Source organism: Chiloscyllium plagiosum, unplaced genomic scaffold, assembly GCF_037043375.1.
Source record: "Chiloscyllium plagiosum isolate Xiang-an unplaced genomic scaffold, Cpla_swu_hap1 HiC_scaffold_13, whole genome shotgun sequence".
NCBI lineage: Eukaryota > Metazoa > Chordata > Chondrichthyes > Orectolobiformes > Hemiscylliidae > Chiloscyllium > Chiloscyllium plagiosum.
In genome coordinates this window covers 25,340,606-25,366,159 of record NW_028270151.1, presented here as the reverse complement: position 1 = coordinate 25,366,159, position 25,554 = coordinate 25,340,606, and the positions used below count along the sequence as shown (strand labels likewise).

General features: G+C 42.6%; 1 protein-coding gene across 7 annotated transcripts in view; it reads right to left on the bottom strand.

The window, feature by feature from the left end:
• Positions 1 to 692: 692 nt before the first annotated feature.
• LOC122556119 (TRAF2 and NCK-interacting protein kinase-like) overlaps positions 693 to 25,554 on the bottom strand; it is a 264,784-nt gene continuing 239,922 nt past the window's right edge. For all 7 annotated transcript variants that reach the window (XM_087993377.1, XM_087993378.1, XM_087993379.1 and 4 more), the window contains 11 exons: positions 24,081 to 24,210; positions 19,886 to 20,053; positions 14,865 to 14,967; positions 13,272 to 13,442; positions 11,576 to 11,719; positions 11,138 to 11,272; positions 4,990 to 5,090; positions 4,764 to 4,913; positions 3,681 to 3,840; positions 3,452 to 3,591; positions 693 to 2,804 (listed from right to left, as the gene is read on the bottom strand). In XM_087993377.1, coding sequence (XP_087849503.1) covers positions 2,721 to 2,804; positions 3,452 to 3,591; positions 3,681 to 3,840; positions 4,764 to 4,913; positions 4,990 to 5,090; positions 11,138 to 11,272; positions 11,576 to 11,719; positions 13,272 to 13,442; positions 14,865 to 14,967; positions 19,886 to 20,053; positions 24,081 to 24,210 — 1,486 coding nt within the window. In that variant the 3' untranslated portion in view covers positions 693 to 2,720. The remainder of the gene's footprint in view (positions 2,805 to 3,451; positions 3,592 to 3,680; positions 3,841 to 4,763; positions 4,914 to 4,989; positions 5,091 to 11,137; positions 11,273 to 11,575; positions 11,720 to 13,271; positions 13,443 to 14,864; positions 14,968 to 19,885; positions 20,054 to 24,080; positions 24,211 to 25,554) is intronic.

The window sequence follows — 25,554 nt, the reverse complement described above, 5'->3', positions numbered from 1 at the left end:
CAGAGCTGAGTTGTAGACAGAAATCTAATTGAGAGGTTCAGGGTGGTTTATACATATATAGAATATCAGAATCCCAGAATCCGAATCGAGCTCAAACTCAAATCAAACTCAAACTCAGGGGTGAGTTACGGATTATGATCAAATCAAGGGGGTCCAACAGAATTTATAAAATAACAGACAGATGGGAGTGAATTAGACACTGGAATTGAAGGATTTGGTGTGGATTATGCAGTGTATTGACTAACACGTACCTGGGCGTGAGTTAGATACTGTAATATAGACAAGGGGTTAAGGTGAAATATGCATAGAATAACAGTTACCTATAGTGAGTTACAGACTGGAACCTTAACCCGTTTTGGCTTTTGCATTTTTAAAACAATGTGACTTATATATAGAATAATAGATATTTGGGATTGAGTTTCAGAATGAAATCTAATTGGCGATTCAGTGTGATTTATGTACAGATTAATAGATATTTGGGAATGAGGTACAAGCTAAAATCTAATCAAAGGTTTCAGGGGTTTCATATCTACAATAATAGACCACCTGGAATATGTTACAGGCTGGAGTCTACTGTAGGGATCAGGATGTTCATCAATAGAATAGATACCCAGGAATGAATTACAGACTAGATTTTAAAGAGAAACCTAAAGAGCAGGGGATGTCTTTTGAAAGTACTATAACAAAAAAAGTAAGAAAATGACACATTTAATTTATTTTTTAAAAAAAGCTTCAAGCTTGACTTAATGCCTGCTGTTAAAACAGCTACACACAAAATGATAAAAGGAGGTAGGTTAAAAAACAGGAAATTACATAGATTGATCCATGACAACACTCTAATCCGTAATCAGCCATGCCCTGCAGCTATTTAAGGAAAGAATATTCTTCACATCACTCAGTTCAATCATAACCATTTAGACAGATACACAAGTGGGTTCTATAGAGGAGCAAAACTCATCAAGCTCCCAAATAACACACGCTACGTCCCCACTTTTTGTCCCCAACCCCTAACCACCCCCTCCCCCTCACAGGATAATTCATAATGTAGAAATCCTTTTCTTCTTTTTGGCTTTTGCATTTTTAAAACAAACAAAACGCCACCAAAATGATTGAAGGCCGGGCACACATGACTGAGTAACATCTGTGACCACCTCCTTAGCACTGATGTGTCAACTTCCAGCCTGCCTTCACTTCCAGTTTCGTCCTTTGCTGCCAATCTACCAAGCATTTGATTAAGATAAACATATGTGCAACTGCCTTCCCCCACCAAACAACCAAGGACAAGGTTGGAACATTGAGCAAAATCCAGGGTGTGGGGAAGAAGGGTTTCCGATAGTGTCAGGACAGTAATCAGCCATCCATACCTGGCCTGGCATGTGTGCACCTCCAGACGCATAGCAATGAGGTTGCCTGTTAACTGCCCTCGGAAATGGCCGAGTGAGCCACTCAGATCAGAGGTCTTTAGAAATGGGCAACAAACGATAGCCTTGGTAATGATGTCCACATTCATGAAAGAATTGCAGGAAATATCCACACCATCTTGGGACTATTGGAATAAATTCATGACTGGAGCCATGGGGGAGGGGTCAGGTGTGGTTGGCAGGGAGGAGCAAGATGTTGGGAACACCCTTTTTGATTGGAAGTTTTGTCTGGCACTGAACCCTTTCACATCACTCACAAGGATTTTATCTCCAAAATGATCCTGCAGCAGCCCACTCTCCATTGTCCTTTTTCTCCTTTCTGTCATCTCCCTCGGTTCCCTCGCCCCCTCCCTCCCTCTTCTCTCACCCTCTCTTGATCCTTCCCGGCAGTTTTTAAAAAGACTTTTCGCCAGAAGAAATGCTCCATTTTCTCATGTTCCCAAAGTGACATTATGGATTCCTTTCGGACCAGTCAGTTCAACAGGAATGGATCCTCAAAGGAAATTCTTCAGATTAAATATTAGTGAATTGAAATAAACCCATTAATTGAAGAGTCTCAGAGCCTAACACTAGTTTATAGTCAAAATGTGAATACACTTCTGTAAATTAAGCCACCCAGCCACATACTGAACCTTTCCACTAAACTAGTGATAGAATTACTATGTTGTTCTATCAGAGTTGAAATTAGTAGTAATTCTCCTTTAAAATATTGTTTTCCCTTTGTTATGAGCAAAACATTTATCCCATAGTTAAACTATCAATAATGACTGCCCCTTTCTTTTCCAGGCCAGGTGCTTTGCTTCTGATGATCAGAAAGAAAACTAAGCTTTTGGGGAAAAAATGGTGGTTCATTTGCCTGCTGATACCAGCAATAACCTCCCCACCCCCAACCCCATCCCTGGCCATTCCCACAACTATCTTTATCATCGCACAGAGCAGCAGCATCATGCTCTCCCTCAGTAACTCCCTCCCTCTATTCAGTTCTGGCACAGTGTAGCCAGCAGGAAAATAACCCCAGCACCTTCAGGACATCCTGATGCTAAGAGGTCTTCACAGCTGGTTTCGATGTTGAGGGTTTTCCCTCCAAGACCCTTGCCACGCACACAAAGTTTACCGGGACTTAAAAAAAAATCATCACTATCATCTCAAGATACGCAACACAGGCTTTGTTATATTGCATTAGTCCTTTTATATCCGTGACATCAAGAGGCTTTTTCCTTTAAAGGTTAGAAATCTCTCTAAATTGTCGACTTCCATATGTCAGTGCGAGTGTGAACAGAATGCGTGCTCTCCGTCTTGTTACCAGTTCATCATCGAGTTCCTGTTCAGGGTCATGAAGAAAACTTGGCTGCTTCCACCCGAACGCACAGATGCAAAGAAGACCTGGGAAATTAGAGAGGGTTAGTCCTCAGATTACATTATTAGCAGAATGCACAGGATTGATTTACAGGCTGGAATGTAATCGAGAGGTTTATATATATCTAGGATAACAGATACACAGGAGTGAGTTACAGGCTGGAATCTAATTGAGAGATTTAGAATAACGTACCCAGGAGTGAGTTACAGACTGGGATCTAATTGAGAGATTTAGAATAACGTACCCAGGAGTGAGTTACAGACTGGGATCTAATTGTGAGTTTCAGGGGATTATGTATAGAATAACAGATATCTAGGACTGAATTACAGATTGGAGTTGGGGCTGATGTTGTCTTTAAACTGTGTAACCTTGACGTTGCAACAAAATCTAGATGTTCCTGCATAGACTGAACACTAGTCTTCCCCGTTATGTTATCACATTTGCGGATATGAATGAAATATTAAAGGGCTGTTCCACTTAAACAAATATAGGTCATACACACAAATGAAAGGAGGGGAATCATCGATCTGGTGCTCCTTTGTCTGCAATGTTCAGCTCTACAAAGTGCAGACTAACCTCACAGTAATCAAGGGAAACAGACATTGATCATGCTTTCAACCCAACGTTAATGTAGTTGATTGCAGTTTCATCGAGGACAGGAATAGCTTCTCACCTTGTCATTTCTCTCGCACAGAAACTTCAGGCGTTGCGCTCTCTTGTGCATGAAAACCCCATCCAGGTGCCCAGTCTCCACTGACCGAATCTCAATGGCCTTCTCGCCCCAGCCCATTATTTGACTGGAATGGATGTAGGCTACAGTGAAGAAACAGGAAGCTTCATTATGCAGGTGGCTGTCACTGAGGGATAGGCAAACAATGAGAGGAAGCTCTCTATGTCCTTACCAACAGATGTGGGCATCTCCCCCCATTGCAACACAATGTCCTTGGTGATTCGCCCATAAGTATTGACATAAACGCCCTCATCCTCATAGCACAGCAGCATTTCCATCCCATCCGTTTTGGGGAGAATGATGAGAGCATGAGGTGTGACGTTGCCCTGAATCTAGTTTGAAAATTTTCACAAACATCATTAATCAACATGGAGAAAGATAAAAGCTGAGACAGAAAGGGCAATCAGGGAAGGAAAGAGACAGCGAGACAAGTAAGACAGACAAAGACACAGAAAAAAATGGATAGAGAGAGAAACAGAGAGAGAGAGAGGAGAAGGACAGCAACTGAGATGGTAAGAGAAAGAGAGAAATAGAGATCTATAAAAGATGACAGGATTCTGTCTTTCAAAATTAAGTTGACTTTTACATTGACCAAGAAAAATGAAGGAGATTAGCTTAAAAGTTCCAGACCAGAAGTGTTTAGTTAAAATTCTGAATGTATTAGTTAAAGTTGAGCAAATTTAGGCTTGGTTATATGATGATATCAGGGAGAAGACTATCAGATTCTCATGACTGAGAATTGAAGCCCCAGCTAAGCTGAACCCTATGTGGAATAGAGAAGGGAATTCTCCCTGATATTCAAGTAGAGTGGTGGGATGCTATTGGAAGTAATGAGATTGTATTTTATTGTGAAGCGTTTGAGTTTCAGTTACCTTGTCAAAACCAAAAAAAAAAAAATCTCTCAAGCCAGATTTCAATCTGGATCTGACTTGTCCAGTAATAACATCAGCTGGAGTTATAACAGAAGGGTGGTTGGAGCAGAGGCAATGGTAACTTTCACAAAGGATTGGATAAATATTTCAAATGCAACAATCTAGAGGACAATGGGGAGGAAAGAGTGAGAATAACTGAATAGTTATTTCAAAGAGCTGGCTCAGATATCATGGCAAATGACATCCTTCAGTGTGATGTCATTCTAAATCATTACAACACAGACAATGTTGTAGGGTTACATGTTACTTGGACTGTGGCAACTAGGACAGAAGGCTTCTCAAACATGGATCAGAGTGTGAGAACAGTGGAACATTGCACTTACATGTGACGGTATGTAAATGTCATAGACATTCCCTGAATCGACATCGATCACGTGGAAACCAGTGTGAGACCCATAGATAACCTTTAACCTTTGCCCCTCTTCCACCGTCAGGTCAACCAGTAATGGTTTGTGTTGAAGATCTGCAAAAGACTGTCGAGAGAAGCTCATTATTTGAAATGGCTGATGGGAAAAACAATAACATGAGTTTGTTTTGTAAAAGTTGTACCTTGAAGGCCATGAATTTGTGATAAGGCTTTGGTGCCCAGGCATAAATTTCTACTGCATTCTTCAAAGCGATTACGAGGAACCTAATCCTCTCGTATTTAACTGCAAATTGAAAGGAAACAAAAGAATTGGTGGAATTGGCAAAAAAGGGATAGAACACAGAACATAGAAAATTACAGCACAGAACCGGCCCTTTGGCCCATGATGTTTTGCCGAGGATTATTCCTAATCTAAAATAAAATAACCTAATCTGTGCACTCCTCAATTCACTGCTGTCCATGTGCATGTCCAGCAGTCGCTTAAATGTCCCTAATGACTCTGCTTCTACCACCACCGCTGGCAATGCATTCCAAACATTCACGGATCACAGCAGAGGTAAGGAGACAAAAGGAGAAATTGTTGAAGGAATTCAGCAGGTCTGACCACATCTGTGGAGGGAAAGCAGAGTTAACATTTTGTTAACATTAACTCTGTTTTTCTCTCCACAAATGCAGCTAGAGCTGCTGAGTTTCTCCAGAAATCTGTTTTGGTTTCAGATTTCCAGCATCCAGTTTTATGTTTTGGCTTATTTCAAAGGTGAGGGGAATTCCTTTTAAATTCAGTGCGTTATTACTCTCTATAATACTCTGTCTGAGACAGCGATGGAGGCAAATTCAATAGGAACTTTGAGAAGTAGATTAGTAACTTCCAAATTACTTGTAAAGGGAAAATAGCGAGTATGTGGAACTAATAGAATCTTATAGATTAGATTACTTACAGTATGGAAACAGGCCCTTCGGCCCAACAAGTCCACACCGACCCGCTAAAGCGCAACCCACCCAGACCCATTCCCCGACATTTACCCATCCCCCTAACACTATGGGCAACTTAGCATGGTCAATTCACCTAAACTGCACATTTTTGGACTGTGGGAGGAAACCGGAGCACCCGGAGGAAACCCACGCAGACACAGGGAGAATGTGTAAACTCCACACAGTCAGTCGTCTGAGGCGGGAATTGAACATGCGTCTCTGGCGCTGTGAGGCAGCAGTGCTAACCACTGTGCCACCGTGCCGCCCACTTATAGTTTGGAAAGGAGTCTTTTCCATGTGAAAAAGACTTGCTGTGGGCCCCACGATAACTAAAAGCTCTTTATACCATAATGATGTTATTGGGCATGTGTACTTAGGTAAGCTCAGACTCTATTTAAGAACTTTTGTGAGAAACAGGGGAGATTGAAACAAAGTGGGCGGCACGGTGGCACAGTGGTTAGCACTGCTGCCTCACAGCGCCAGAGACCCGGGTTCAGTTCCCGCCTCAGGCGACTGACTGTGTGGAGTTTGCACGTTCTCCCCGTGTCTGTGTGGGTTTCCTCCGGGTGCTCCGGTTTCCTCCCACAGTCCAAAGATGTGCAGGTGAGGTGAATTGGCCATGCTAAATTGCCGTAGTGTTAGGTAAGGGGTAAATGTAGGGGTATGAGTGGGTTTCGCTTCGGCGGGGCGGTGTGGACTTGTTGGGCCGAAGGGCCTGTTTCCACACTGTAATGTAATCTAAAAAAAAGGTGTGGCAAACAATTTTGTCTTCACAGAGGAGGATACAAACAACATCGCAAGAATGTTGGGAAATACACTGTCTAGTGAAAGACAGGAACTGAAGAAAATCACAATTAATACAGTAATGGTGTTGGGCAACTGATGGGATTAAAGGCCAACTAAACCCCATGGGCTGGCAATGTATTTCCCAGAGTACTTAAGGAAGTGGCTTTAGCAATAATGGAAGCAATGGTTGTTATCTTTCAAGATTCTATAGACGATGAATAGTTCCAGTGGATTGCTCAGTAGCTGGTGTAAACCCATTGTTTAAAAATGGAGGTAGAGTCAAAACAGGGAATTATAGGCTAGTTAGCCTGAAATCAATAGCGAGGAAAATATTAAGTACACGATAAAGGATTCGATAGCAGAGCATTTGGAAAACAGTGATCGAATTGGAGAGAGCACGGAGTTATGAAAGGGAAGTCATGCTTGACACATTCATTGGAATTTTTCAAGGATTATTATCTGAACTGGGCGAACCAGTGGTTTACTTTGACTTTCAGAAGGCTTTCAATAAAGTCCCATATAAAGAGATTAGCAGGCAAAATTAAAGCTGTAGTGTACTGATATGAATAAAGAGCAAGAATCAATAGGTTATTTTCTGAGTGGCAGCCCTGTGACCAGTGGGGTAAATGCAGGGATCAGTGCTTGGATCCCAGCTATTCACAATATATGTTTATGATTTAGACGATGGAACCAAATATTATACCTCCAATTTTGCAGTCAGCATAAAGCTGGGTGGAAGAGTGAGCTGAGAGGAGGATGCCGAGATATTTCAGCGTAACTTGGACAAGTTGAATGAGTGGGTAAATGCATACAGTATAGATTAGATTAGATTCCCTACAGTGTGGAAACAGACCCTTCAGCCCAACAAGTCCACACCAATCCTCCAAAGTGTAAACCACCCAGACCCATTACCCTCTGACTAATGCACCTAACACTATGGACAATTTAGAATGGCCAATTCACCTAACCTGCACATCTTTGGACTGTGGGAGGAAACCCACACAGACACGGGGAGAATGTGCAAACTCCACGCAGACAGTTGCCCAAGGCTGGAATCGAGCCTGCGTCCCTGGTGCTGTGAGGCAGCAGTGCTAACCACTGAGCCACCGTGCTGAGGTTATCCACTTTGGTGGCAAAAATCAGGAAGGTGGATTATTATCTGAATGGTGATAAATTGGGGAAGGGGAAGTGCAATGAGACATGGAAGTCCTTGTACCCCAGACCCTGAAATTACACATGGAGGCACAGCAAGTGGTGAAGAAGGCAGAGGGCATGTTAACCTTCATAGCCAGAGGACTTGAGTACACAAGCACAAATTTCTTGCTGCAATTGTACAGGGCCTTGGTGAACCACACCTAGAGTATTATGTGCTAGCTTGGTCTCCTAATCTGAGGAAGGATGTTCTGACTGTGGAGGGAGTGCAGTGAAGGTTTACCTCCTGGGATGGTAGGACTGACGTATGAAGAGGGACTGAATTGGTTAAGATATTTACTCTAGTTTAGAAGAATGAGGAATGACCTCAAGAAAGCCTGTAAGATTTTAACAGGACCAGACAAGGAAAATGCAGCAAGGATATTCCCAATGACTGGGGAGTGCAGAAGAAGGGGTCTCAGTCTAAGAATATGGGTAAGCCATTCAAAAGTGAGGAGGAGGAGAAATTTCTTTACCCTAATAGTGATGAGCCTGTGAAATTCTCTGCAATAGAAAGAGGCAAGGCCAAAATATTGAACATAGTTCTTAGAGCTAAAGAGATCAAAGAGTATAGGGCGAAAGAGGGTATAGGGCGCAGAGCAGAATGTCAGCCATGATCATGCTGAATGGTCTACTCCTGTTGCAATTTTGTACTTAGTCACTAAATGCTTAACTCACTTAGTAAATAAGGTTGATGCTTGTTAAGATGTTAACTCAGTTTTATCTTTTGTTTGTGGGGTATAAATGTTTGTGGATTAGTGGTGCTGGAAGAGCACAGCAGTTCCGGCAGCATCCAAGGAGCTTCGAAATCGACGTTTTGGGCAAAAGCCCTTCATCAGGAATCATTCAGGATGCTGCCTGAACTGCTGTGCTCTTCCAGCACCACTAATCCAGAATCTGGTTTCCAGCATCTGCAGTCATTGTTTTTACCCCCTTATAAATGTTTGTAGCCTATCCCTAATTTCTCTTAAAAGGTGGGGGTCATCACTTCCTTTGAATCACTTCTGTTCTTGACCTGGGATTAATATTATGGAACGGAAACCTGCAACCCATTCTAAAAGATGGGAGACTTAACAGCAATCTAGGTTTGTTCAATATATCATTTCATTTGCATGACACTGTAATCTTTGGCTGTAAATTCTGTGTCTTATGGTCCTGCTCCACAGCTACCTAATGATGGAACAAGGACTGTCATTAGAATCTCTGCTTTTCCTGATATCTATGGCTTAGATCTTGGTCTGCAGGGAACAATTTCAAAAGTTGGGGATGATAGGAAATTTTGGAAAGATTGTGAACTATGAGGAGGATAGTTTGGAACTGCAAAAGGATGTGGACAGGTTGGTGGAATGGATAGACATATGACGAATGAAATTTAATGCAGAGAGGCATGATGTGATTAATTGCAGTAGAAAGGACACAGACAGAAAATATAAAGTAAAGCTTTCAATTTTTCAGGGGGTGTAGGAGCAGAGGGACCTGAAAGTATTTGTGCTTAAATGATTGAAGGTTGCAGGACAGGTTGAGAGAGTGGCTTATTGAGCAAGATATGAGGAACTTCAGTTACGTTCAAAAGTTGGAGGAGTTGGGACTTGCTGCCTTGAAGAGAAAAAAGTTGAGAGGAAATTTGATAGAGATACGCAAAATGTGTTATGAAGAATGGTCTGATTCCTGATGAAGGGCTTTTGCCTGAAACGCTGATTTTCCTGCTCCTCAAATGCTGCTGTGCTTTTCCAGCACCACTCTAATCTTGACCAGACCTGTAATGTCAACTCTGCTTTCTGTCCACAAATGCTACCAGAGCTGCTGAGCTTCTCTAGCAATTTCTGTTTTTGTTGCAAAATCATAAGGAATCTGGACAAAGTAAAGAGGAAGAAGCTGTTCCTATTGGTGGAGATATTGCAAACCAGAGCATACAGGTATTTGGTAATACTAAAACAAAATAATGGCAACAAGAGGAAATCTTTGTCATGCAGTGACTCGTTAAGATCTCAAATATGCCACCTCAATGTGGTGGAGACTGATCCAACTGAAGCTTCCAGAAGAAGTTGGGTCTCTAAGTGAAAAAGAAAAAAGTGCAGGTCGATGGAGCAGAGACAAAGATGCGACAATAAGTAAATCGTTCCTGCAGAGGGCCAACATGGACATGATGGACCGAATGGTCTTTAGATTAGATTACAGTGTGGAAACAGGCCCTTCGGCCCAACAAGTCCACACCGACCCGCCGAAGCGAAACCCACCCATACCCCTACATTTACCCCTTACCTAACACTACGTGCAATTTAGTATGGCCAATTCACCTGACCCTGCACATCTTTGGACTGTGGGAGGAAACCGGAGCACCTGGAGGAAACCCACGCAGACACGGGGAGAACGTGCAAACTTCACACAGTCAGTCGCCTGAGGCGGGAATTGAACCCGGGTCTCTGGCGCTGTGAGGCAGCAGTGCTAACCACTGTGCCACCGTGCCGCCCACCACTCTCCTCCTATCGTGTCACAATTCCACATTTCCTAACTCAATGACCAATTCTCTGCCATTATAGAAAAGGGGAAGTGATTAGTTGTCAGAGAATTGAGCCCAATGGATCAGAGACCACAAAGAAGGATCATAGTGAAATTGGCAAGCAGTTTATTACACAAAGCGATATCGTGGAAGAGAAATTAACCAGGCTGACATAGAACTGATTCTCTGCACAGATGGCCAAATGCTCTTCCCCGAACAGAAAGTGTAGGCATATTTTTGTAGGGGTACAACACAAAGGTGATCATTGTAAAGCAGTTACAGTACAATGGTGAAAGTTGTAAACAGATTAAAACAAGAATAAACAGAATGGAAATTAATCAAGAGTCCAGCAGTAGCAATTCATTTATAATTGACACAGGAGATTCCAGCCATCTCCGTGAGTGGGTGAGAATGTCTTCTGGAGGATTCTTCATTGTATTTCTCGGCTGTACAAGTATGTGAAAATGTCCCTTCTCCTGGCATCCAGGTGCATCCATTCTGTTACTACTACGAGCAAAGTCTTCCGAGGCCTGTTTGTTTATGCGGTATCGGTTTCAATGGGAAATGAGCCTGCCCTTAATGTGTTGGGACTGCAGTGTTGATCGGGGCTGGGAGCTGATTATGAAAAGCTATTTTAGGGAGTGTATTCCCTGGGCTAGAAAGGGCTTGGCCATGTCTGGTTTTTACGTTAGCCTGTTTGGTCAAGACTGGAGCACTCTGAGTAGTTTCCGTATATGTTGGCAGGCTTGATTTCTGTGTTTTGCAGGCCACCTCCCGTGGCCATGCTGTGGGTGAGTAGGGTGGCAGACCCTTTTCCCACATTGGTTAACATCTGCAAAGTCTATGATGATCAAGTAATGCACAACAAATTTGTTACATACCAACTTTGTAATGTACGCAGCCCTCCAAATCACCAACTGTGGTCCAACCCTGTTTCTTCTCCACCTCAGGATCATTGTGCAATATCCTATTCTTCAGCCAAGACAGGTAATACACCCTCAATTTATTCTTCTTACCTGTTCAGTGGACAGAATGCATCAAAATGAACTTTTCTTTTCACAGCACCAGGTCACAGTTTGTCTGGCACAATTGTTACATGTTAAATCTCAGCTGATCTTTGCTGCTGTCCTTCTCAGTAAGTTGCATTTTCATGACTTTTGAATAATGAATAAAGTTTACTCTGCCTCCGCCTTTCCAAACCTCAGAAAGACTTTAAGACAGTTGGATTAACTTGTTAAACTTGAATGATCAAAAGTTTCTTTTAAGCTGTTTACTAATGGCTGACATGGACCAGGCATATATGCCAAGTGATCCCTTACCAGAAATCGTCACAAGAATGTTGAGACCCTCCAGAACATCCATCTGATGGAAGCGCCTCCTATTGATGAGGTTGTAAACCTTCCCCTGGCCACTTCTGTCCAGTAACATTAAACCATTTTCTGTGCCCACCAACAGGTTCACTCCTGTAACACAAGGAAAACCAGAATAGCTATTAGGAAGAGATTGGTGTCCAGTAGAAATAAATCAGATGCAATCTTTCCTGATATCTAAACTTTTCGTCCTCACCAAGAACATGGCCAACTTGGAGCAGATTCTTATCCCTCCTGTTGCCTCAAATTCTGCTTTTATTTGTTCACACCACTTTCATCAAGATGATCACCATGGTTTGGGGAAATATTTAACCAGCTCAATCTAACTGCTGATGGGACTGCGTAGTCAAGCTTACAAAGTGCAGTCACACTAGTTCCTGCTCAACTGAAATCAGATGCTGTCTGACAGCATCACAGTCCAACATGGACAAGGACTGAATGGGGAGACATACATCGACAAACAGACACAAGCGCACCCTAGGAATATATGTTAGCCCAGCCAGAGCCACCCACATCCCATGAATGGAAGAAAAAGCCCATTTACACAAATAATGCTATTATGAAGGGAGTACCAATTTTCTTTTACCCAGTGACGCTAAAGGAATGTGAATATATTTACAAGTCAGGCTAGTGAGTGAATTGGAGATAAACTTGAGGTAGTAGTTTTCCCATTTATATGATGCTAATCTCTTTTGAGATTGTAGTGGTCATTGGAAAGTGTTGTCGAAGGAGCTTTGTCTTGGATGGTGTCAAGCTGCTTGAGTGTTGTTAGAGCTGCACCCTTCGGGCAAATGGGGAGTATTCCATCACCTTGTGGATGATGAAAGCCTTTAGGCAATCAGGAAGTGGACTACTTGCTGTGGACTTCTTAGCTTTGGACTTATTCATGTAATTACAGTATTGATATGGCAAATTCAGTTTTTGGTTATTAGTAGATCCAAAGATGTAGATAGTGGGGATTCAGAAATATCATTAAATGTCAAGGGTGGATGGCTACAGTTTTGCTTGTTGTAGATAGTCATTGTCAAGACTCTTATTTGCTGTGAATGTTACTTGCCATTTGTCTGTGCAATCCTGGATATTGTCTAGATCTTTGAACATGGAGTGCGCAAGTACCCAAGGTTTTATGAACAGTGCAGAACATTGCACAATTGTCAGCAAATATCCCCACTTCTGACCTTATGATGGAAGGAAGGTCATTGATGAAGCAACTGAAGAAGGTTGGACCTATGACACTACCCTGAGGAGCTCCTGCTGAGATGCCCTTGAGCTGAAATGACTGACCCCTACAACCACAACCATCGTCCTTTGTGTTCTGTATAAGTCCAATATTTAGTGGACCCAGATAAACCATATTGCACACTGAGGCTCCAGATGCCACTCCGACCTACCTAATAACCTGAGCATGAGTAGTGATGGAGTTTCAGCAAGTTCAGCCTGGTGACAAGTATGTAGGGGACAGTGGCTGAAGCCTAGCACTGATCTCAGTCTAGATGCTTCTGCTGCTGCCCCAGCAGAAAAAAGTACAAGCGTGGGTGAAGAGCAGAGTGGGATTAATGTGAGACCTCTCATGGTCACTTGAATGATTCCATTGAGGAGAACAGGGAGATCTCAGGGGTAAGAATGGAGATGATAGGCAGCTCACCCCAGAGTGCGGCACAGAGTATTTCAGAGTTGAACCGCTTCTTGTATTTCCGAATCTCCGGGGTGTCACTATGGGGTCGGATGTTTGTTGGGTTGACATTTACCACAGAGATCTTCCGAACTTCATTCAGCTTTGCCTGTTCCTGTCGGAGCATCTCACTGGAGAACATTGCTGGGAAAACATAAGAGCCAATTAAAGTCACTGGAGGAAAGGGCACCCTGAGGTATAACTAATGATACCAGAGAACTACCCTGACCACTGTGAATTCTCTGTTTCATGATAGGATATGCAGCAGCAAAGTTGTGCACAGCAAGATCCCACAAAGATCAATGCATTAATGACCAGATTGTATCCTTTATTGATGCTAACTGCCAGTTAACTGTTGGCTGAGTACTGGGGAGAACTCTGCTGCCCTTCATGGAAATAATGTGGTGGTATTTTTCACCTTTGGCTGAGGGGGATGGATGGGTCTTCTCCAATGGATGGATTGCTTGCCAGTGAAGCACATCCTCTGGATTGCACTGTTGGTGTCAGTGGATCATGGGATCAGGTCCTCAAGAATGAATCTCACAGTATTGTAAAATCGGAGCTGGAAGTGCTATCCACAGAATCCTGACACTGGTTTATTTTCTCTCTTGTGGACAGCTAGACCCCTTACCCTACACCTCCCTCCCCCACCACCAAAAAAACGCCGACATGTTCTGCATGTTGTTTTGTGGGTTGCATATGTTACTTTGCCGACTCCTTTCCACTCGTTGCTCATTTCCAGCAGGCAGCAAAGAGCGGATCATTACAGCAAATCAAGCTCAACTAACGTCAGTCAAGAAGACTGCCAGGTACTGCTGAGAAAAACGTTTTTAAAAAGCCACTGAATTGTAAAGCAATTGCTTTAACAATTCAGATCCTTGGTGGTGAATTTAACCTCAACATCACCATGCCTCAGGTGAGGGTCAAGGTCAAGAAGGTGGGTCACCTTAGCTGGTATGGAATCAGACCTGAGCCATTACCATCAATCTGCATTGCAAACCAGCCATTCAGCTAAATGAGCTATCCAACTCTAAGTGGTAATGTCGCTGGACTACCAATCCAAAGACTCAGGCCAATGCTTAGCAGATATCAGTTCAAATCCCAATTCTCCATTGAGTGAGATTCAATGCAATTATAAAAAATCCAATTAAGAAAGCCAACTCAGTAATGAAGGCACAATTGATTGTGAAAACCTGTCTGGTTCACTAGTGTCCTTAAAGACAACTGGTGTTGTCTACATGTGATTCCTAATGCACAGTAAATATGGTTGCCTCTAAAGTTCCTTATGAAACCCCAGCACATCACTCAGTAAAAGGATATCTAGGGATGGGCCATAAACATCAGCCTTGATAGATACTCCCAAATCCCATATAAAGAATAAGATGACAGGCCTATGATTTGGGGAATGGCTTTAAGACCAGGACATTCTTACTAAGCCCAGAGTGCTATCTCTCAGCCAAGACTGACATCTTATCATTGCCCTGGCAAATGCAAATCTATGGATGGTTCTGCAAAGGTTAGACCCTGAGGTGGACACTGTCCTTACCCGTTGCAATTGGCACTTACCTGTTGCTGATGACTCTTCCTCACTGCCACTGGGTGATGTCTGAAATACCCTGGGGTCCACAAATGGAGTGAAGGATGATTTTGTGCCTGTGCCCCGGCCATACTGCAACACAGAAATACACCGTTTCACTCCAAGTATTGTATCTTGGTGAAGCATTAATGCCTTGGAGCTTAAAGCAATAACAAAACCCACCTTTACATCATATCTTTAGTGGAGTAAATTATCACTAGATATTTCACAGGAGCATTATCAACTACAGCGCTGATCACAATCAAAGCAACATGAGGAGATATTTGGACAGGTGATCAAAAAGATAGGATTTAAGGATAGTTTTCAAGGAGGAGATAGACAGCAAAAAGGAGACACAGCAATATGCCCTCTAATTTCTGCTTGCTGTGCACAGCTGTTTTACTCAACGGAACAGTCCTTTTAAGAGTGAGGTGCTGTCATGTATGCCCTCATCTTAAAGGGAACATTGCCCATGAGCAGCCTCTGGTCTTCATACAGCACATTCTCAATTGCAACATGACCACAAACTGTCACAATTTTGAAGGAACATTGGTAGCGAGGTGGAAAGGTTTAGGAATGAGCTTCCAGAGTTTAAACTACAGGCAACTGAAGATGCATTTGCCAGTTCTGGAGAGATCAAATTTAGGGTTGCAGAAGACACCAGAATTGAGAAAGCACCAAACTCTTAAAGGATTGAAGGTTTAAGGAAAGAGGTTAGAGAGATAAGGAGCAAGTGAGGCCATGAAGGGATCTGAAAGCAAGGCCAACTTCAGGGCCTAACTACTGCCATCTGTTCCATGAAGGAGTTTTGTTAGAGTCCAATGTGAACCACTCGTTCAGTGACCTAGCCAAATTGGAATCATTAGACTGGCTGACTGCAGCTTGAAACACATCCAGTCATTCAAATGGAGAGCAGCAGATACATGGAGAAACCACCAAGCAAGTTCTCCTCCAAGCTTTACACCATCCTGACTTGGAAATATATCACAGTTCCTTTGGTGTCACTGGGTCAAGTCCTGGAACGCCCTCCCTAATAGGTAGGTAGACCCCCATGGTCTACCTACACCAAATGCAGTTGAAGAAGGTAGCTCACCACTACCTTCTCAACAGCAATTACAAGTGGAAGATAAATACTGGTCCAGCCAATAGCATCCACATCCTATGAAAATAAAATTTTAAAATTATCAGCAGCCATAACATCTTGATCTCAGTGGCCTGAAGGAATTTAAAATGTGATTGACTCTTAACTGCCCTCCAGGCAATTAAGGATGGGCAATAAATGCTAATTTGCTGGTGATGCTTACATTTTGGTGAATGAATCACACAAAATTTGTTAAGTTAGATTTAGAACTTGGTGTCCAGGTTTAAAACCAGCATTGCAGATGATAATAGAAACCATATAACATCCCTCAGAAACATGATTATTTTCAGACAGCAAAGCACCCAAAACAATAAATTAAATAACCAGATCGTGTATGTCATTTCAATTGTTGGCTGATAAATAGATACTACTCTAACCATAGTGTACTGAAATTCCCATAGTCCAACTCTTGCCCAGCACTGTCTCAGTACAAAAATTCAACAGTGCAGCATTCCCACAATATCGATCCTTCGACAGGGCAGCACTCCTTCAGTACTGAATCTTCCACAATGTGGCATTTCCTTAGCCCTCAACCACTGGCAATATGGTGCTCCCTCAGTATTGACACACTGACAATGTGGTGCTCCCTCAGTATTGCATGAAAAAGACTGCATTATAGGTTCAAATTAGAAAAGTTGAGCAGAGTGAAGACATTCTGAAATCCTGAGCAGACTGAGTTGAAGGTGCTTTTCATCCAAAATTGACTGAGTGTCAAAGCTGTTGGCAGTTTACAAATTATTTCTACATCTCCCTCGATTTCTTCCATGCGTTCCTCCCTTTTGTGACCTTCCCTTTGCACTTTGTTCAAGTGTTAGTTGTTCATGCACAATGTGTAAGAGATTCCAACAGAGAGCAAGATGTGGTCACCCGCTGTTCACATGCCTATATTATTTGGTAGAGGTCACTACGAGGAGCAATGCTGGTTTTCAGCTTCTTTCAGTGTGAGGGCCCAGGTTTAAATCAGCTTTGATCTGCCAATGCAATATCTCTTTTATTGCAAAACATAGAATAGACATTGAACTAGGGTCAAAATGTCCTTTTGAGATTCACTAAAGGACTATCTTTTGATGTGCTGCAGGATTTTGGTTTTGGGGGCTTGGTTTTGATTTTTAGTGGTTTTGTAGGTTTTCAGGTGAGATGTATTCTTTCCCTCTAATTCATTTATTACGTGATGCCAACACACACCAATAATATCTACTGTATTAAGATTGACAAGTGAACTCACACTGGAGCAGAATTAGAAGAATTTGTCACTGTGCTCAGTAATGATCAACTCTTCTTAAACATGAGCACCATGTACAAGGGAAGCATTAATTTAGACACGAGAATAGTTAAGTTGGCACAAGACATGAATGTAAGTCAGTAAAAACAAAAGGTTTATCCCCCAAAATGATGGCACACACTTCTACAAGAAACGTCCCATGGCCTTAAACACACCTTCCAATGACTAGTGAAGTCGCAGTGAATGCACTTCCATTGCATATTCCCAAAGGTTGAATACTATAGCCAGGCAGTTTCTACCTCTTTTACTGCTCAAGCCTCAATCACTCATTTGAATTTAAAATTACCGTGAGATCCAAGACACCTTTCCCAAGTATGGAGCTCCAAGACTTACACAACCTTAAAATGGAACGTTAAACAAGACTCCTTACCATCCCCGTAGCCCCGTTCTGCTCACTTCACCCGAGAAACTAGAATGTCTTGTCTCAGACAAATGTGGCCCTTGATTCTGGCCTCTGCTAAAGCCCACTTCCACACCCCTCACCCCAGTGAAAGGGTCCATCAGCATCTCTGTTACCATTTATTTAACTAACTGTTCACTGTTACTCCATTCACAGCAAGGCTCAGCCTGTCATTGGAGGAGTTGCTCCAAAACATTTTCCGCCTTGCAACTTAGATTGGTCATCTCCATGAGTGAATTTATCAAGGTGATTTGGGAATATTTGGGGGCAGACTTACTCACAGACCCTGTGTATTTTCAGTGTTGCATTGAACTCTAGATCCTTGCTATTCTTATTACAACCAATCGTTATATATTCAAACTGCACCTACCTTTTAGGATAAAATGGATGCAATCATGTGAACTACTCTGAAATCTTCTTAACAAAAGGCAGGAATTAGGATTGAAAGTGAGGCTCAGACTGTTGTACCGACAAGATGGCGAAGGGTAATTACACTCACGTATAATGGCAGCAATCTCCAAGTTTGCAAGGGGAGACGCTGAGTCTCCCAAAGCACCAAAATCAAACTAAAAACTGTAAAATGCCCATTTACTTCTATGATCAAAGAGAATTTGTGTCAAAAATAGCTAACTAGCAATCCTGTTGGCACACATGTTCCACAGGGAAGAGAGCAGAGAAAAGTACTTTTGATATCACAGGCTTTTTGAATAAGCAAGGAATATGACAAACAGTGAACAGAGAGGGGCATGGTCTCTAGTCAATGACATGTCCTGTAGCCATTAAAGGGTTCCAGATGATTTGACCTGGTATGGTCAGAGGGGAAAATCATCAGAACAGCTCTTACCGCTACTGGGGAATTCAAGAAACTATGAAAACTGAGGAAAGCACTCAGAGTTGGTCACTTAGAGTATGGTAGAATGGGGATGCAGGAAAATGCTGGAAGTTGACAGTAACTATGAATTGCTTGACAAAACAGAAAATGCAATGGGTAGTAATATACAAGTGAAAGGTTTCCTTCAGTAGTTTAAAGCATAGGCAATGCAAAGTCACAATAGTGCCCGTGGACCATAGGGCTGCTCTCTCATTAGAAACTGAGATGATTGATGGTGTCACCATGTCTCAGGCGAGGGGAAAACGTTGAGAAGGAAAATTCTTCATGGTAGCTTCAGTTGTGAGAATTGAACCTATGTATCATTGTATATTGCATACCAGCCATCTGACTAACCGAGCTAATGGAATTTAAAGAAAAATGCCACGAAAGTGAAAATAGACTTTAGTCAATGATACTTCCTTTGTTACAGTAAAACCTTATGTCATTCATTCAGCTCGCAACTGGTCATTCTTTTTTTTTTAGTAAAAGAGATTGATCTTCATGGAGAATGTAACATTCTGTATGGCTCAGTCCTGAATGCCACCCACTTACCAGCTCCGTTACTGGGGACGATTTGGTGGTTAAATAACATCAACATAAATCTTGAACAAAATCTTGAACATTCTACACTTTCCTTTGGTCCCAAATCGTTGAGGTTATTAACAAGTGCAGTACCTCAATCTTGATCCAACCTCAATTAGCAATGGATTACCGTGCTTAAACGGCAGGAAGGGTGAAAGATATTACCTGCCTTAGGCTACTGATTTCCCATAATCTGTCATGTAAGAGCTAAAGAATGTGCCAGGATGTTACTAAATACCAGTTGGTATAATGCTGACTACATTCAAAGCTGTGACTCCAAAATACAAACCCAAAGTCAGAATCTGCTGAACAGCTTCTACCAACTCTTTGGGAGCCTGGCACCACAATAAGTTAGAAACTAGGCAACTATCTGGCAGTGAGTGGGAGCAGCTAGAGGCAGGAGAGGTGATGGGGTGGCAACTTAAAAGAAAAAACATGCAATTTTGGTAAGAAGTCAATGTCAAGTGGAGGTCCCAGTGGTTTAGACAAGAACTCGTCACAGAACAATTATTGCAGACCCACCCAAGGGAAGCAAGGGAGTGTTGCAGGAAACAGGGCCATTGACCCCTTGTGTTCCATGCCAGCTCTTTCAAACAGCTGTCCAATTAATCCCATTGCTGGGTGTTTAAGCTCTTCAGCTGAGTTCTTTGTATAGAAGTGGCAACTTGAGTGAGAGGATACATTCCTCCCCATTATATTGTACCCCACACCCACATCACCACCACCACCACCTACCCCAGCTGCTGAGTCCTTTTCCTGAGCGAGTTGAGATGTGGTTCGCCCAATTGCCTCGGTTGGTGTAGTGGCAGGAGACTGGCTTTGCTGCACCAGATCGGGCAGATTGGTGTGGCTGGCAAAGCCGTTACTGTCAACATGGCCAGTCCACTTTATGTCACCAGAATTCTGCAGAGACACAGAGAGACAGATAGATAGATAGATGGATAGATAGACAGGACAGATGGATAGACAGACACAGACAGGTGAAGCACAAACTGCTAGCTACTGACACCCACATCAGTCAGCCTCATAATGGCACCATCCCCTCCCTACCACAGCACCATCCCCAATCTAGCGAAGCAAGGGAAGATGGAGGTGAGGAAAACATGTAACAGGCTGGGACAATACCAGGGCTGCCAACTTCACCAGATGAGAGAGAGAAAGACTGCACTTCCATAACTGGCTTTCACAGACACAGGACATCTAAGAGAGCTTTACAGCCAATGATTTTTCTATTGCAAATGTGGCAACCATTATAATATAGGAAATGCAGCAGCCGCTTTTACAAAGCAAGCTCCCACAAACAGGAGTCTGATTGTGAAGAGGTAATCCTTTTGTTTTTGTGATATTGGTTGTGGGATATAGAATGGTCTGGATACTGGGGGTCAACTTCCTCTGCTCTTCTTCAAAATAATGATTGTGGAATTGTTTGGGTCCACCTGAGATGGCAGACAGCATCCTGGTTTAACATCACATGTGAAAGAGAGTACCTATGACAGTACAGCACTCCCTCAATACTACGCTAGGAGAATCAGCCTGAATTTTAGGGCTAAGGAGTGGAGTTTGAACCAAAACTTTTCTGACTCAAAGGCAATTGAGCTACAATGGGCCCTTCAACTCCTGGAGGTTTCATGCTCCCACCAGTGGTCATGCAACATGCTTCCTTTCATGATGTTCCATTAGCCAATTGGCTTGTTCTCAGCTGTCAGTCAAACATTCATAGCACTAAGACAAAAAAAAATTTTTTTAATTGTCCCTGTAATTTTTCTCCTGAGTTTTCTGGAAGTTTATCTTCCAATGCCTGGATAATTGTTAGTCCCCAGACAACAGAGAGATCAAAATTTAGTGCATAGCTTTGATTTAGGTTAGCACAGTGAGTCAATGGTTAGCACTGCTGCCACACAGCGCCAGGGACCTAGGTTCAATTTCAGCCTCGGGCGACTGTGTGGACTTTGCACCTTCTCCCAGTGTCTGTGTGGGTTTCCTCTGAGTGTTCCGGTTTCCTCCTACTGTCCAAAGATGTGCAGGTTAGGTGAACTGGCCATGAGAAATTGCCCATAGTGTTCAGAGGTGTGTGGGTTAGGTGCATTAGTCAGGGGAAATGTAGGGGAATGGGTCTGGGTGGGATATTCTTTGGAGAGTCGGTATGGACTTGTTGGGCCACATTATAGGGATTCTATGATTTGAGTTAGAACTAAATGGATCAGGTGGTGTAACTCCAAAGCCAACTGGATAGGCGCGAACTTTGGTCTACTTCCTCAAAGAAGTGTCGACCCTGAAGTGACATGACAGATGTCAAAAAGTAAATAATTCAATGGCATGATAGCATCACTAACATTTAGCTATTGGACAGGAACTGGGGACAGTTTGAATGGTCAATATTTTGGGCAGAGTTTCTTTTCCCTGAAGGTAGTGATGCCTCAGGAATGTAGTTGGTATGTTGGGTGATAACTCTCTCCAGGAGGGGTCCAGACCAGCTCCTGACCTGGGCAGAGATCACACCATTAAAAAGGCAAGTTGTCTTCATAGAGAACACGGCATCTTCTTGATTGCCTGAGTAGGTTTTGATCACTTGAGGAGGTGAGGAGAGGGAATTGGGGAGAGGCAGTGGTCAGAGGACAAACCTCTGCAACATTTTTCCATCTTTGGTCAGAGTTATCATTGTTTTTTTTTGTTTCTCCTAGGTGTTTATATGACTGCATAGGGAAGGATATTGGCTTGAAGTTTGAGTGTTTAATTCCATTGTTCTTGCCCTTATATTGTGGTGCGGTCTCAATGGTCTGATCTTGTCCATAAAAGGTTGAATGATGATAAAATGGCAGCTTCTGACAGGATTGAGCCAAGTTGCAGGTGCAGGGACAATCAAACATTAGGGGAAGAGAAAGGTCCAAGTGCCGGATTTTGCTCTTTGATTCAGAATGGAAGGATCAAAGTGATACAGAGGTCACAAAAGTTGCATTAGTTGGTGAACAGTAACATGGCAGCAATTTTCCATGAACTGACCAATGAGAGTCTGGGCTTACTGTCCAATTCAGGATGATGGGTGAACTCTGGACGTCAAAGAGACCTTCTAACATGGAAGAAGCAGCAGGATGCATTCCCAGGGAAGAAAGGGCAACAGAGCGTCTATGATGGAGCTGTCCCCTCTGCAACTTCTTTAATCTACTCAGCAGCCAGGCCACCGAGAAAGGGAAACCTATCCTTGGGGTGCAGATACAACCTGGGATGTGGGTTGGCCCTCAAGCCTACTTGCTGACCAGCTCCCTCACACCCGCACCAAAACCTCCACATTCACCTCCAAGTCATGCACCATCCAGACTTGCAGTTCCTTCAGTGTCAAAATCCTTGAGGTCCCTTCCTAACAGCAGCAGTTTAAGGAGGCAGCTCATTACCCCTCCTTCCAGGGCAATTAAGGATGCAGATGTAAATTCCAGCCTTACTACCACTCTGCATCCCAAGAATGGATAATTAAAAATCTTTCCACTTCTTGAAACTGAAAGTCCAGCGGAGTCAACATACAAAATTGGTCAAGACAAGACCTTTGATAAAGTTTATTTGAATTCATTGCAGGGAAGAAGGGAAAACAGGAGGAACAGAAACAAAGGAAAGATTGATTAAAGTTATCTTGCCCAGCAGTAGTCATGTTACCTGACAGCTTTAGTGCCAAGTATCAAGGCCAGGCTTGTCTGTGGATATATTAATCATTGAAGATGAAGAACGTTTGAGAGTTTTACATCATGCGTTTAGTTGAAGTTAAATTTAGAAGCTATGTTTCTACATCATGCCTCACCTTTTTACTATCAGCCAACAAGGCACAACTTGGGCAATTTGAGAGAGCCCAGTGCTGTAGGATGGAATCAGCAATGGATTGGAGAGGCACATACTTAGTCTTTCACCTTCAACGCTTGACAGGAAAGGAGCTTACTTCCATCAACAATCTTTGGACTTGACTGAGCAGTTCAGAATCACAAAGGGTTTGACAGAAAAAATGGAGAGAAACTACCCAGTGCCAGTTAGATCAGTAACCAGAAGGTACAGATTATAATCCATCAAACAAACAAACCAGAAGGCAGGTGAGGAGAATTGTTTTTTAGATAACTCCGCAAGTTGTGATCTGGAACGTGCTGCTAAACAGGGCTAGACTGAAACAAAATCTAACAGAACTTTCAAAAGTGCATTGGACAAATACTCACAGGGAAAGGTTTGCAGGCTATAGTGAAAAGAAAGAGGGGTGGGATTAACTTGACAACTCCTTAACAAAGCCGACACAGGCACGAATATCTTCTTCCTGCATTGTGTATTCTCTGATTCCTTGGTTGGCACTCCACTTGCCTGAGCCAGTGACAGGTTGCAACTTACGTCATTACATTTCAAGACTAAAATAACATCAGAGAAGCTCTTGCCATGAAGAAGCCCTATAATAGTTGGCAGAATCATTGCAGTGAATGTATGGAGCCATATTGGGAGCTCCACATCTACTCCACCACATCCAGCGTGTAAGATCATCTTTTGCCCATTGCAAAAAAAAGGTTACAGCCTTATATCAAAAGGATATTCCCTAGATAAGACAATGATAGTTCCACCCCAACTGCCATTGAGAATGGATGTATCTAGGATATTGCAATGAGCAGCAGCAGTTCTTGCCTTTGATTTTTATTTCCATCTCCTTCAATATTTATCTTTTATTTACTCCACCTGTTTCTTTCTTAAATTCAATGCCTTTCTATTCATCCCCTTCTCATTGGTCCTCAAACCCCTCTCTCTGACTCCATAACCTGCAGGTGATCTTCACTAATGACCACATTGCCTTGCTCAATTTAATTTCTTTTGAAATTATGCAGATGAATTAATGAAAGTTGGGTTCGTTCCTTCCAGAGCTGTAATTACAAAGTCATTTGGTTTAACTATCTTTTCACACAACCCCAACACCTACCTCCCGGATAATCAGGGTCCCATCTCCTGAAGCATTGTTGTAAAGGTCAGATGGCAGAGCTCCCTCTTGCATGCCCATCAGGCCGTAGCTCTCATTGTACTGCTCGCTGCTAGCTGGTGCAGAGGACGGCCTGCAAGGTAAGGACCCAGACTCAAGAGTGGGCAGTTTATTTGCAAAGTATCCCAGAGCTGTGGACCCTAACTTCCACCAGTGACAAACAACAAAGGGAGTGAGAAAGGAAAGAAGAGAGGAAAGGAGACAGAGAAACACAGGAAGGGAGAGAAAAAAAGGAGGAAGAAATGGAAAGTAAAATGCAGACAGGAGAGAAAAAGAATAAAAATAAAAGACAAAAAAACCTGGAATTTCAATAGCACTTTTCATAACATTTCCAAGCAGTCTGTAGCAGCTGTGTTACTCCTGAGGTATTGTCTTGTTGTAATGTTGAAACCATAATAATCAATGTGTACACAGCAAGATCCTATAAACAGCAATGTTAAAGATTTTTGTGATATGCTTGGGAGATAAATGCTGACCAGAGCCATGGAGGAATTTCCAGATTCTTCTCTCAAATAGTGCCATGGGATCTTTTACATCTACCTGAAGGGATAGATTGGGTCTTGCTTAAAATTTGCAGTTCAAAGGCAGTACTTCTGAAAACCTGGTCCTGCACTATGAGTGGATTTAATGCTCAGGTCTCTGCAGTGAAACTGCAATCCCCAATCCCCACTGAGTCACAGCTGACTCTTTGTAATTTGAAGCTTTAATACAGTTTATGCAATCATGGACTTTGCTCATAAACCAGTAACCAACAGGTTAACAACAAAAGCCATGCTCACAAACATAACGTGCTGTTAAAATGTTGAAACACTGGTAGATGGTGGGCAGATTCACTGAATGGGGACTGTGAGAACTGTGATAACATTCTAATCAAATTATAGGAAGAATATAATCATGCTGGAGACAATCTGAGGAGATATATGGGGATGTTGACAGAAATTGTAAATTTTAATGATGAGGTAAGTTTGGATGTTTCTTCACAATACAAGCGGCTGAAGGGATATTTATGGAGCTGTATAAAATTCAGAGGGGTCCAGATAGAATGGCTACAAAGGACTTATTTCTGAGTACAGACATCAATGCCAAGGTAAAACATTTTAAAGTAATTTGCAGTGGGTTGGGGCAGGTTGGGGAGAACTTCTTCCACCCATAGGGTCACTGTCTGAAAAGGTGGTGGAGATAGAAACATAATATTGCAAAATTAAACAAGTTCTGGACATGTACTCAAGCTGCTCTAACCTGCTGACCCCTAGGACAAAGGCTAGAAATGGGACTGGGAAGGATAGTTCTTTAACAGCACAGAGAAAATGGGCCAAACGGTCTCCTTTCAGGGCATAGATTTTTGATGCTCCTATCCAAGGTTCAATTCTTGATCTCATACATGCAATCACTTCAACAGTGATCACATGTTCCATTT